At 40.1% G+C, this 13,615-nt stretch overlaps 1 protein-coding gene across 1 annotated transcript in view; it reads left to right on the top strand.

Annotated features, from left to right (window-relative positions):
• Positions 1–13,615, top strand: part of ZYG11B (zyg-11 family member B, cell cycle regulator) — a 46,130-nt gene that overhangs the window by 13,963 nt on the left and 18,552 nt on the right. The window contains exons 2-4 of the mRNA XM_080921737.1: positions 3,203–3,368; positions 8,774–9,528; positions 11,244–11,384. Of these exons, the coding sequence (XP_080777863.1) occupies positions 3,203–3,368; positions 8,774–9,528; positions 11,244–11,384 (1,062 nt within the window). The remainder of the gene's footprint in view (positions 1–3,202; positions 3,369–8,773; positions 9,529–11,243; positions 11,385–13,615) is intronic.

Below are 13,615 nucleotides of genomic sequence, written 5' to 3'. Positions count from 1 at the left end.
TTCAGAAGAATTAGAGCTGAGACCACTACATAAAGTCAGAAACTCTAGAGGACCAGCACTTCTGGTGAAAATTTAGTTGTCAGTTTGACACAATCTAAAATCACCCAGAAAGAATTTCAGTGAGAGAGTGTCTACCTCAGGTTTGTCTTGGGCAGCTGTCTTGGTTGCCTTAACTGTTTTGGGAAAGGCTATGCTGGAGTGGAGAAGGGCAGCTTGGCAAACATGGATGCACGCCTTTCTCTCCACTCTTGGGAAGCCGGACGGGTAGTTGTTTGAAGCTCCGGACAATTGATTTACCTTCTTTGATGTACTGAAATCTGGATTTGTGTACTAACAGTAAGAAGTGCAAGAAGTACCTAGTCAACCCCAGTACCTGTGGAGAAGTTGCTTCCTCATTTGTAAGATATGTTTTATTTTACCTTTTACTTCTTCCGGGTCTTGTAACAAGTAAACCAAAGGATCTGAATGTACTTTGCTCCTTTTAAGACAGTGTTAAGCATCATCCCTAAAGGGTACTTCTTGCACTTGACAAAAGCATAGACCTCATTACCTAAAGATTCTGAAGTCACCAGGTCTGCCACTGAGGAACTAGAACAGTTCTAATACTTTTAATACCTGATGTTTCTAGCAAATTGTCTTCTGACTTCTACCTACACACCATGTCATACACACAAGGGAATACATAATATACTTATGTACATACAGAATAAATACTGTAAAGAGTTTTTTTTTTAAGTGAGGGTGAGGAATAAAGGAAATAATTGTTAATTATAAAATGACACAATTAAACAGAAAGTACCTAATAGATGGATAACTGTACTTACATTTTAATATTATTGGGAACATTTTAAGAGTTTATTTCTGTTACTAAAGTATTTATTCTGTTTTTTTTTCAGATTAGAATAACTTTAATAAATGTTTCCTTCCCTGTCGCTGTGATAAAATTCCCTGTCACTGCGATAAAATGTGAAAAAAGCAATTTAGGGGAGGAAAGGTTTATTTTACTTCAGAGTTCCAGTTCTGGTCAGTCATCATTTCAGGGAAACCACAGCAGCAGGAGTCCAAGGTTGCATCCAAAGTCAAGGAGCAGAGACAGAATTAATGTGTGCAGGCTAGTGTTCAGTCCAGTTCCTTTACTCTGAAACAGGCCAGGATTCTCTACATAAGGAATGGTGCCGCCCACAATGGACAAGTCTTCCCATCCTTTAACATTATCCCTGCTGGACCTAAAGTTCTGCTTCTCAGATGATTTTAGATCTTTTCAAGTGGAGAATTAACATTAGCCATCTTAAATGGTAAATGATATGTACGGCAAACATTTTAAGACAAACTTATGACTTCTGATCAGTACTTTTTAATTTGTATTTCTTTTAATTTCAAAAGTGTTCATTATCCTTAGCTATTCCAGAATGCAAATTAAAATTACATTGACATTTCATCTTAGCACAATCAAATAACTAAGATTAAAAAAAAAAAACCCTACTGCATTGCAAGTAGGTACAGTCACTTGACATCAGCATGGAGAAGTCTCAAAAAGCTTAGAAAATTCTACCTGTCACCAAACTATACCCTTCCCTGTTGTCTGCCCCCAGGTCTCAACATTATAGTCCGGTGTATATGAATCAACAAATGACCAGAATGACAAGATATCTTGAAAGGTGCAGTAGAGGCAGCCCAGTACTCATAGCTATTAAAGCCATAGTAGACACTAGAGGAGAACTCATCTTTGCAATTTTCTTAAGCTGGTATAATTTCTCACTGCATTCTAAACATTTTCCTTTTTCTTTGGACTTTTTAAATTGGGTATGTTTTATTTATTTATTTTTGATGTATTTATAACATATTAAATGTTATTCCCTTTCCCAGTTTCCCCTCCATACACCTCCTATCCCAGCCCCCCTCCCCTGCTTCTATGAGGGTGCTCCCCTACCCACCCACCTCCTCCCGCCTCCCCACTCTGACATTCCCCTACACTGAGGCATTGAGCCTTGGCAGGACTAAGGGCGTCTCTTCCCATTGATGTCCTTGGTTAAACTTTTTAATTATTATTTTTAATCTAGAATGATAGCACTCACCTGTAGTGGTAGGAAGATCAGGAGTTCAAAGTCAGTCTAAGATACATGAGACTGCCTCAAGTAAAAAAATAAACAAAAACCCCATAAAAACAAATGTACTTTTGTTTTTAATGAAATATAATACAGGTACTAAATTCCCTTTTTTGGTTTTTGTTTGTTTGAAACAGAATATCATGTAGTCCAGGCTGGCTTCAGACTAAGTAGCTGAAGATGACCTTGAATTCCTGATTATTCTTGCCCTTTTCTCTCTTGATGGGATTTCAAGCATGCACATCACATTGGCTCCATTTTGTTCAGTTTTGTTTTTTGGAAACAGCGGCTTACTGTAGAACCCCATGATCTCCTTTGCTTCTGCTTCTCAGGTGCTGGATTTGCAGGCATGAGCCACTGCGTGACTCAAGTTATTTTATATATAACTTAATCACATCAGATTTTAGTGAATTTTGTAGGAAATTAAATTGAAAGGTAAAGTAAGATTACATTTTGGAAGGTGTGTAAGCTATGGTTTCTATTGCTGCAACGAAACACCATGACCATAAAGCAAGTTGGAAAGGAAAGGGTATATTTGGCTTACACTTCCAGTTTGCTGTTCATCATTGAAGGAAGTCAGGACAGGAACCCAAACTGGGCAGGAACCTGGAGGCAGGAGCTGATGTAGAGGAGTACTGCTCTCTAGTGGGCGCCCTATGGATTGCTTAGACTTGTTCCTTACAGAACAGCAGCCCAGGAATAGTACTACCCACAATGGGCTGGGCCCCGCTCATCAGTCACTAATTAAGAAAATGCCTTACAGCTTCTTACACAGGTACTTTCTCAATTAAGGTTCTGTGCTTTCAGCTAACTCTAGTTTGTGTGTCGGGTTGCTCTAAGACCAGCCAGCAGAGAAGGATTCAGGTGTAAAAATAGTTTAAGAATTTTGTTTTTTTGGCTGTACCTAGTGAAGCCCAACTTTAACTTAATCCTCCAGAGTGGATGTCTGCGATCACAGTGTTCACTGTCTGTCTCTAGGCAGCAGATAGTTAATGAATGAGTAAACGAGTGGCTTGTGTTTAGTCTCCCATTTTCTGGAAACTAATCTGTTCATTTTTGTGTGTGTGTTCCTTTTATGTTTCTTCCTGCATTCTAAGGAGGAAGCATCTCCCTATTCCTTACTTGACATCTGCTTGAGTTTCCTGACCACTAACCTTGAGAAGTTCTGCTCAGCAAGACAAGATGGAACCCTGTGTCTGCAGGAACCTGGAGTATTTCCACAGGAGGTGGCTGATCGACTTCTTCAGACCATAGCATTTCATGGTAAGTGATAAAAGGTGGAAGAGATAAATTGTGTGCTGTTAGTTAGCACTGGGATTTAAAGTACCCCCGGGGCTTATTTAATTATTTTCTTAGAAGTAGTAGAAAAAGTCAGAAGAATCAGGTTCAAGGAAAAGGAATTCAGGTATTTTTACATGTTTTGCTTCAGACTTTAATGACTAAATTTTCTTTCCAGTTTAGGCAAAACTTTTTCTTTTTTGATTTGAGAAACAATTCTTTAACACACACATTTAGATTTATTTATATTATATGGATGAGTGTTTTGCACCTTGTGTGCCCTTGGTGCCCATGGAGATCCAAAGGTGCCAGGTCCCTTTGAACTGGAGTTAGGGATGGTTGTAAACTATTATGTGGATACTGAGATCTGAAACCTGGCCCTCTATAATAACAGCAAATACTTTTAACTACCAAGTGATTCTTAGGTGACAAGGAACGTCTCTTAACTACAGCACTTCTGTTTAGAAGGCAACATGTATATAAATGCATACATCTTATCTTGACAGTGGTAGAATCATACTATTATGAAAACACTGGTTTAAAATCAGTGAAGATGGCCTTGAACTCCTGAGCCTGTTCTATATACAAAATTCTAGGTTGCTGGTGTTACGGGTCATCTTGTTTTGTGCAGTGTTGGGAATTGAACCCAGCTTTGTTTATGTTAGGCAGGTACTTTACCAACTAAGCTACATCATGAAAATACATTGGAAAGGTATTATCTGTGAAATTATAGTTCTGTAATTGAGATTTTTGTTATTTCTATTTTAAAATTAACTGTAAAATTTAAAATTAAACTGTAGTAAAATACCTGTCTTTCTTTAGGATTAAAAACTCTGACAAAGGAATGTAGTTTGCTCACAGTTAGGAGACAGAATGAGCAGTTAGGTGTGGTGGTGTGAATGACAGTGGTCCTGTAGGCTCATGTGTGCTTGGTCCCCAGTTAAGGAAAGTACCTGGGAAAGATTAGGGGGCGAGTCACTTTGGGTGCGCTTTGAGGTTCCAAAAACTTATGCCATCATAGCTAGCTCTAGCTCTTTCTGCCTGGAGATTGCAGTCAGATGTCAGCTCTTCAGCTACTGTTCCAGTGCTGTGCCTGCCTGCCTGCCTGCCTGCTGCCATGTTCCCACCATGGTGGTCATAAACTCCATGTGACACTAGCAAGCCCCAATTAAATGCTTTATTTTATAAGTTATCTTGGTCATGGTGTTTTTTAGCAACAACAGAACAACAAGACATTAGGAGTTATGATAATTATCCCTGTTTATGTATCAATGTGGGAGCTCACGATTACAGTGCTAGTAGGTGGTAGATTCCAAGTTATTTGCTTATCTGTTTCTATAAACATATGCCTTCCCCACTGTTCCATATAGCCTTCTTATACCTACACTTGATGTCCCTGCTTTTATATATATATATATATATATATATATATATATATATATATATATATGAAAATTACTGTTGGGATGCTGGAAAGATGGCTCAGTAGGTAAAGGACTTGCAACATATGCATAAGGACTTAGGATCCTCAGTGTCATGTGAGGAGTTAGGTGTGTCAAATGTGTCACTGTTGCCACCCTGACTTAAAAAAAAAAAAAAAAAAAACAAGCTCCAGGTTCAGTAAGAGACCCTGTCTCGAAGATAAGAAAGAACAGTAGAGGAAGATACTTGAGAACCTCCTCTGGCCTCTGTATGAACCCTCCCACCCCATCCATATTATATGTAAGGAAGGAAAAAAAAATAGTGTTAGGTTTGCATGCAGATATTGCATCCCAAAGAACTGGGAAAATGGAGGGTAATCGAGTTATTTAATTTAGAAAAGAAAACTTCTACAATCCTCTGTTTTCACTGAATTACTTAAGTCACTTCTGACACAGGAATTGTGGTGGCTATCAATAAGTAGTATATATGTTAAAAACAGGTTACTTACAAGGCTGTATAACAATTAAAGTAATACCAATATCCCTTAGTGATCATGCTCAGCATGTTCAATATATTAAAAAAAAACTTTTAAAGCCAGGTGTGATGGACCTGTGAGACACCTCAGGGGTAGAGGAGCCTGCCGTTGAGGCTGATGAGATAGTTGAGTTCCACAGATCCACATGGTAAAAGGAAAACCTTGAATTCACAAGTTGTAGTTTGACCTCTACATGTACACTGTGGCATGCATATGTACACACTCCCAAAAAATAAATTAAAGCTAGGTGATTGGCACATACTTGGAATACAAACACTTGGGAGGATGGGGCAAGGGAATCAAGAGTTCAGAGCCATCCTTAGCAATGGAGTGAACTTGAATTCAGTCTATAGTACATGAAAACCTAGCTTGAAAAAAAACTCAGGGGCTGGAGAGATGGCTCAGCAGTTAAGAGCACTGACTGGTCTTCCAAAGGTCCTGAGTTAATTCCCAGCAACCACATGGTGGCTCACAACCATCTATGATGAAATCTAGTGCCCTCTTCTGGCTTTCAGGCAGAACACTGTATACCTAACCAATAAATAAATCTTTAAATTTTTTTTTAATTAGTTAGGGATTATATTAGTTTCTTTTCTGTTGCTACTTCTGCTGTTGTTTTTGGTTTTGTTTTGTTTTGTTTTTGGAGACATGGTTTTTCTGTGTAGTCCTGGCTGTCCTGGAACTCACCGTGGACCAGACTGGCCTTGAACTCAGAGATCCACTGAACTCTGCCTCTTAAGTGCTGGCATTTAAGATGTGTGTCAGTTTTTCTGTTGCTGCTCATCATATGCATGTCTGGTGCCTGCAGAGGCCAGAAGAGGATGTTAGCTTCCCTAGAACTGCAGTTATAGATGGTTGTGAGCTACTGTGTGGGTACTGGGTATTGAATCTAGGTCTTCTGCATCTCTCTAGCCCTAGCATAATTATTCTGGCCAGTTTGTAGTACCTTGTTCACATAACTTGGAAAAGATACATACACAAAGAGTAAAGTGTAAGATCCATCTAGAATAAAACAAAAGTTTAGGTTTTGGTTACACTACCAAGAGAGGCAGGGGACCTGACTGGAAGAGTACAAAGGGCCTCAGATTCTATTTGGGACTTGACTTTATGGAGTTTGGTGGAAGGAGGAGCTGGTTATAGGTGAAGTTAGTGAGGATGGTTGTTTTGAATGACAGGTTTGATGCAAAAGTTTATAATCAAATGTATGCCCAGTTATTCACAATCGTAAGATAGTAAGTAGGTTATTCTTTCTAAAAGAGCTGTAAGAGTGCCTGGCAGCTTTGAGTTCAGCACTTGGGAGGCAGAGGCAGGTGGATCTCTGTGAGTGTGAGATTAGCCTGGTCTACAGTGTACGTTTCTGGACATCCAGAGTGGTTGTACTGAAAAAACTCTGTCTCAAGAAAACAAAAAAGAACTCTCAGAGAACACAATTTGCCCTGATGCTCATGTACCTTCAACCTGTTAAGGATTGACCCAGATACTGTTTGACATAGAATATGTTTGCTTAGAAACAGGGTGTTGCCAGGGGCTTGCTAAAATGAGTCACTTGTTTGCATTGGTACAGCAGGTATATATGCAGCTGAGTGCAGGTGAGTGTAGAGTCTCAGGTGCCAACAGGTTGCAAGGTGCGTTGTGAAGAAAGGGCTGTGTTATTGCAACTCCCAGAGGTCCTGAGTTCAGATCCCAGCAACCACATGGTGGCTCATAACCATCTGTAATGGGATCTGATGCCCTTTTCTAGTGTGTCTGAAGATAGCTATGGTGTACTTACATATAATAACTAACAAAATAAATATTATTAGAAAAACAAAAACAAAAAATTTCATAGTATTTATCTTGACCCAAATGCTTACACACCACAGTCTGGTCTTAGAGGACATTTTATAGGTATAGCTGTTATTTCTTTCTTAATAGGTGTTGTTTGGTGTGTAATATTTTTTTGTAACATGGCTCCAAAGTGTCATATACTTGCAGCACTGTCGTTAGTAGGTCATGTCTGAGCGACCTTTTATTTATATTATTCATTTTATTTGCATTTGTCCTACACAGAAGATCTATAACGTTTTTTGTTTGCTTGTTTTTTTCCCCTTTTTTTGAAAGGAAAAAAAACCTTATTCTACTTTCAAATGTGTGTGTGTGTATGTAAGAGAGAGACAGGCAGGCAGACAGCCAGACAGACAGGGTTTAACTATGTAGTGAACTCACAGTGATCTTTTTGCCTCAGTCTCTTTAGTGTTGGGGTTACATTGAGTACTACTTATGCCTAGAACAGAACCATTTCAATAAGGTTTCAGTCACTGCCTATAAGTCTGAGGCTAATCAGAGATACAAGGCGAGACCGTGACTTAAAAACAGAAGCCAGCAGAGGCTGCTAATACAGCTTACTGAATAAATAGGATTGCTGCCAAGCCTAAAACCTGAGTTTCATTCTAGGGATCCATGTGGTGGAAAGAAAGAACTAACTTCACAGAGTTGACCTCTGACCTCCAGAGTATGCCATGAGCACACATAAATAAGTAAATACAAAATTTAAAATAAAAAAACTAAAGCCAGGTGTGGTTTGAGGCTAGCATGGTCTACAAAGCAAGTTCCAGGACAGCTGGGGTACACAGGGAAACCCTTCTATAAAACAAAGCAAAATCAAACCAAACCAAACAAAAAAACTAAACCAAAATAAAATTGTTTCAATTTGGCTGTTTGTTTTTATTTAGGGTCTCTATGTAGCTCTGGCTGTTCCGGAGCTGGGTATGTAGTCAGGCTGGCCTTGAACTCATAGAGATCTGCCTGCCTCTGCCTTCAGGGTTCTGGGGTTAAATGTGTGTGGCTAGTGGTTCAGTCATGAATTCTAGCTATTATATCTACTAGCTATAATTGTGTGTCTAAATAGGTTTATATAAGTAATAATTATTGTGAGCTGAACTTAGAAATATATTGGTATCAATATATAAGTGTAAAGTTTAAGCCTCACTCATGCATAAACTGTGCAAAGCCTGTTGAAGATTCTCTTTCATGGTCTCTTTGTATCCAGATTGATAGAGAGCATCCCTCATGATGCCACATCTCCTTTGTCACAGAAGGAGAAGAGAGCATAGGGACTCACAATTGGCTCTCAGGCACTTAAGCCTACAGCCCCTTAGCTCTAACTGGCATGTGTTCCTGTCCAACTGTAAGGAAGTGCTGGGAAGTATAGCTGCCTGTGTATCTAATAGGGTAAAGAGAAGCAGGCATTGGTGAATCTCTGCAGTGTGTGTTCCATTCTGAGTCTGCTGTTACTGGCTCCATAATCTTGGAAAGTTTTCTTTCAGGTCTTAGTCGAGGCAATAATATCTTCATCTCACCAAACTGTATCAAGCAAGTAAAATATGGCTGTATGGAATTGTGCTAGTGTGGGGTAGATTTTTTTGAAGTTAAAATGCTGCTTATTTCTCCCCAGGTCTCCTGAACGATGGAACGGTGGGAATTTTCAGAGGTAACCAAATGCGCCTAAAGCGAGCTTGCATTCGCAAAGCAAAGATTTCCGCTGTGGCTTTCCGGAAAGCCTTCTGCCACCACAAGCTAGTAGAACTTGATGCCACCGGTGTGAATGCTGACATCACTATCACAGACATCATAAGTGGTCTTGGCAGTAACAAATGGATCCAGCAAAATCTTCAGTGCTTAGTATTAAACTCATTAACTCTGTCCCTTGAGGATCCGTATGAGCGGTGCTTCAGCCGGCTTTCTGGTCTTCGAGCTCTGAGCATCACTAATGTGCTCTTTTACAACGAAGATCTGGCTGAAGTTGCTTCTTTGCCTAGACTGGAGAGCCTGGATATTTCTAACACCTCAATCACAGATATCACTGCCCTGCTGGCCTGCAAAGACAGACTCAAGTCTCTCACCATGCATCATTTGAAATGTTTAAAAATGACTACTACCCAGATCTTGGATGTTGTTCGGGAACTAAAACATCTGAATCATCTTGACATCTCAGATGATAAACAGTTCACATCAGACATAGCCCTTCGATTATTAGAGCAAAAGGACATCTTGCCCAATCTTGTCTCCCTGGATGTTTCAGGGAGAAAGCATGTGACAGATAAAGCTGTTGAAGCCTTTATACAGCAGCGGCCTAGCATGCAGTTTGTAGGTTTGCTGGCCACAGATGCTGGCTACTCTGAGTTCCTTACAGGCAAAGGACACTTGAAGGTTAGATTTTAAAATTGTATCTTGTTTAACTGGTCTTTTTGTTTGTTTGTTTTATGTTTTACTTCCACAAGTCTTCAGTAGGGTAAATGTGTAATATTTGAAACACTATGATACAAGGTATAGAAATAATTGTATAGTGGAAAGGCTTGCATTTGAGTAATAATCCCAATTAAAAGTCCAGTGGGACCCAGCATGGTAAATGCTTTTAATCCAAGCACTCACGGAGGCAGATGAAGGTACATCTCTGTGTGTACATAGCAAGCTTCAGGCCACCCAGGGCTACAGAGGTAAGCACTCTACCAAATGAGCTTCATTCCGGGTGCTCTGCCTGTGCAGGAGGCTGACCTCGAGTGCTGGGATTAAAGGCATGTGTCACTATAACCTGTCCCAAAAGATGTTCCCTTTGTTTTAGTTGGTTTTGTGTATGCAAATGTTTTGCTTGGATGTATGTGTACCATTTGTGTGCCCGAAGAGGGTATCAGATCCCTTGGGACTGGAATTCCATACAGTTGTGAGCTGTCATGTGAGTGTTGGGGATTGAACTGAAGTCCTCTTTTGAGGAGCAGCCAGGACTCTTAACAGCAGAGCCATTTCTTCAGCCTCAGAAATGGTTTTCTTAAGGGTCACAGCCCGCTGATCTTAGTACCTGCCCTATGCCCCAGACTGTTAGAACCTAAAGCTTGTGTGCTTCCCACTGCACTCCGACCTCTCTTGAAGTAGGTCTTGTGTTGGTTTGTCCTTGGTTTCAACCCCACCACAGCAGGTTTCAGAATTCTTCCTGTGGTTTTTGTCACCATTGGTTTCCTCAGTCTTGTACTTCCCAAGTGCAGTTCTCACGTTCATTGGCGGTCTTGCTCCTGCTGCTCGCTTTATCAACCAGGCTGTGGCTCTGAACTTGGGATTCCTGGAAATCTGCTTAATCCGGTGTTGATTCTCAGACTTCATCCTAGTGGTGTTGGACACAGTTGCTTTCCTCTTTGTAAGGCTTTGCTTAGCTTCTAGATGTATCACACTCTCCTTGTTTGGTTTTATCTTCCTTGTTCTGTTGCTTCTCATTTCCTTGTACTGTGATTTTCCTCATTTTTTAAGGCTTCTGCTCTTGAAATCTTCCATGGCATAGTCCTTCAAATTGATTTTATTTTGTTTCTATAATGAACCTTTCTGAAAAGTCTGAGAAGACATTATTGTTTTACTTTAGTTCTGCTTATTGTATTTTATTTTGTGTGCTTTTTAATGTCTTGACTTTTATTACATTTATTTATTTATTAGGGAGATGTGCACAACCATCTGTAATGGGATCTGATGCTCTCTTCTGGTGTGTCTGAAGACAGCTACGGTGTACTTAAATATAATAAATAATTTTTTTAAAAAGATAGAGAACGTTTTAGAATGGACATTGCATGTGAAGATGTTCTGCTGATCAAGGGAAAGACTAGCAATGACGGTAGTGCTGTGATTTAAGGGAAAGAATTTACCCTGAGAGGCACTGTAAGGCTTTATGCAGTGTTAAATGTCTTGAGATTTATTCTAGGTGCTGTGTAGAAATGTTACCTACAGGCTTCTGCTGGTTCTTTGTGAAGGGTGATGGCTGTGGGTGGGTTACAGGGACCATTCCCACTTGGTTATGCTTAATGCCATTTACACCTGATGTTAAGATGGGGAGAGGTAAAGGGTGAGAAGAAGTCTCAACACTCATCTTTTGGCTTTGTCCTCAGGTGTCTGGAGAGGCCAATGAAACCCAAATTGCAGAAGCATTAAGGCGGTACAGCGAACGTGCGTTCTTTGTCCGGGAGGCTTTGTTTCATCTTTTTAGCCTGACTCATGTGATGGAAAAAACGAAGCCAGACATTTTAAAGGTAAGAACAAGAAACTGGTAATGAAAAAAATTGAAATTACTTTTCTAGAATATTTTACGTATTTAGTATTTGAATTTTCTTTTTTTGTTGTTGTTTTTAATAGATTAATGATCCCAGTTCCAGTTATTAATTATAAATAAGAAATTAATTGCATATCATTACTGAAGTTTATAGTAGTCTCGTTAAGTAATGCTTTCCAGTGCTATGTAATTACTTCAGACCACTAATATCCCCTGTGATGTTTTATTACAAGAAAATGGAAGTATAGGATGGGTTCAGTGTCCTGCTCTGTGTGCCAGCCTTGGATGGCTTCCCACTCAGAAGAGCTTTACAGATACAGTATTAGAACTCTGTAAGACAGACAATGGCTAGCGAGACGGCTCATTGGGGAAGAACATTTACTGGGCATGAAGATCAGTTTAGAGCCTAGCACCACATTAAAAAAAGCCAGTGGCTTTCATAATGCCTGTAACTCCTGTGCTGGGGCAGGGGAGGACAGGAGATTAGTAGGGCTTGCTGGCTCCAGGGTAGGTCCATACGGTGGAATGTGACACAGCAGGGCAACCAATGCACTCCTCTAGTATCCATGTCTCTATATCTACATACACATATGCACATACACCACTCACACATGTACTATACACATCCCCAAAATAAATGTAGCTCAATTGGTAGAGTCTTGTTTAGGATGCATGACACCATAGTTTTAATCTGTAACACTATGTATATGGATCTTTGCAAATTTGGGGTCATCCTAGTTTGCATAGTGAGTTTTAGGTCAGCCAGAGCTTCATAGTGAGACCTTGTCTCAAAAAAAAAAAAAGTTTCATTAATGTAGATTTGGATATGTAACCCATTGTTAAGAGTCCTGTTTTGTATATGTGTGGTCCTGAGTTCAATAACAATAACAGCACACACCCACACACCCACACACCTACAACCATGCACCACACATACACACAGGTATATTCAGCTGAACATGGGAGCCTTAACTTCAGGATTCAGAGGCTGAGGTAGAAGGACGACTAGTTAGACCCCAAGTGAGTAATAGCAAGTTTGAGAACAACCTAGGTCTCATAAGGAGAGCTTTGAGGCCGAGGAGAGGGCTCAGGTAAGAGCTTTTGTTGCTTGCAGACTCCCAGGTTTGACTCCCAGCACCCACGTGGTGGTTTACAGCCATCCCTAGCTCTAGTTCCAGGTAGTCCGACAGACATTCATGTGCTGCATGTCCATGCATGTAGGCTAAATATCCATACACATGAAAGTAAATTAATCCTAAAAATCAAAAAGTAAGGGGTTCTTGTCTTAATAAAAATTTTAAGTCGGGTATGGGTGTTTGCCATTAACCCTGGCAGTTGTGAGGTAGAGGCAAACAGATCTCTTTGAGTTTGATGCTAGTCTGGACTACAGATTGAGTTCTAGGCTGGTCAGGGCTATGCAGTGAGATCCTGTCTCAAGAAAGAGGTGGTTGAGTGGTTAGAAAAGCACATTTGTTGCACCCAGTGTATAGCTTAGTGATAGAACACTTATGTTTGATCTCTAGCACAAATATTCATAAATAATAATATATTTATGAACACAAGAAATTTAGATTTGATAAGGCTACATGGGCCTCTGGGATCTATATATCTTTTCTATATCTGTATCTTATGTAATCATTTCCTTGAGTAGACAGACAAGGAAATGGTCCGGTATATCTATGGAGAAATCAATTGTAGAGAGGATTACAAAGATCATTTATGGGTGGGCAAGGGTAGTTAGAATCTGAAGTTCTTGTGTAGTTAGTTGAGTTTTCTTCATGTGGTTGAAAGCTATGTTTCCAGGGCTGGAGAGAGGGCTCAGTAGTTAATTCAGAGCACTTGCCAATGACTCACAACTAACTGCCTGTGACTTCAGTTCCAAGTGCCCTTTTCTGGCCTCTGTGGGCACACACACACACATACCACACAATCAAATACAAATTGGGGTTCGTTTGCTTTAGGGAGAAGCTTTCCCTGTGTGTAGCCCTGGCTGTCCTGGAACTCGGTCTGTAGACCAGTCTGGCCTTGAGCTCACAGAGATCAGCCTACCTCTGCTTTTTGAGTGCTGGGATTAAAGATGGGCCTCACCACTGCCCAGGTATAAAATACATTTTAAAGAAAGCTAAGTTTTCAGCTGAACTGAAGAATGGGGAGGACTTCAGAAGGAAAGGAGACAGCAGTTTTTTAGTCAGGAGAGGGTGTGTTTCATTG

The sequence above is a fragment of the Micromys minutus genome (assembly GCF_963924665.1).
Source record: "Micromys minutus genome assembly, chromosome: 9".
In the NCBI taxonomy this organism is placed as follows: domain Eukaryota; kingdom Metazoa; phylum Chordata; class Mammalia; order Rodentia; family Muridae; genus Micromys; species Micromys minutus.
The sequence above is the reverse complement of the archived record's forward strand: the minus strand, read 5'-3'. Positions and strand labels throughout refer to the sequence as shown.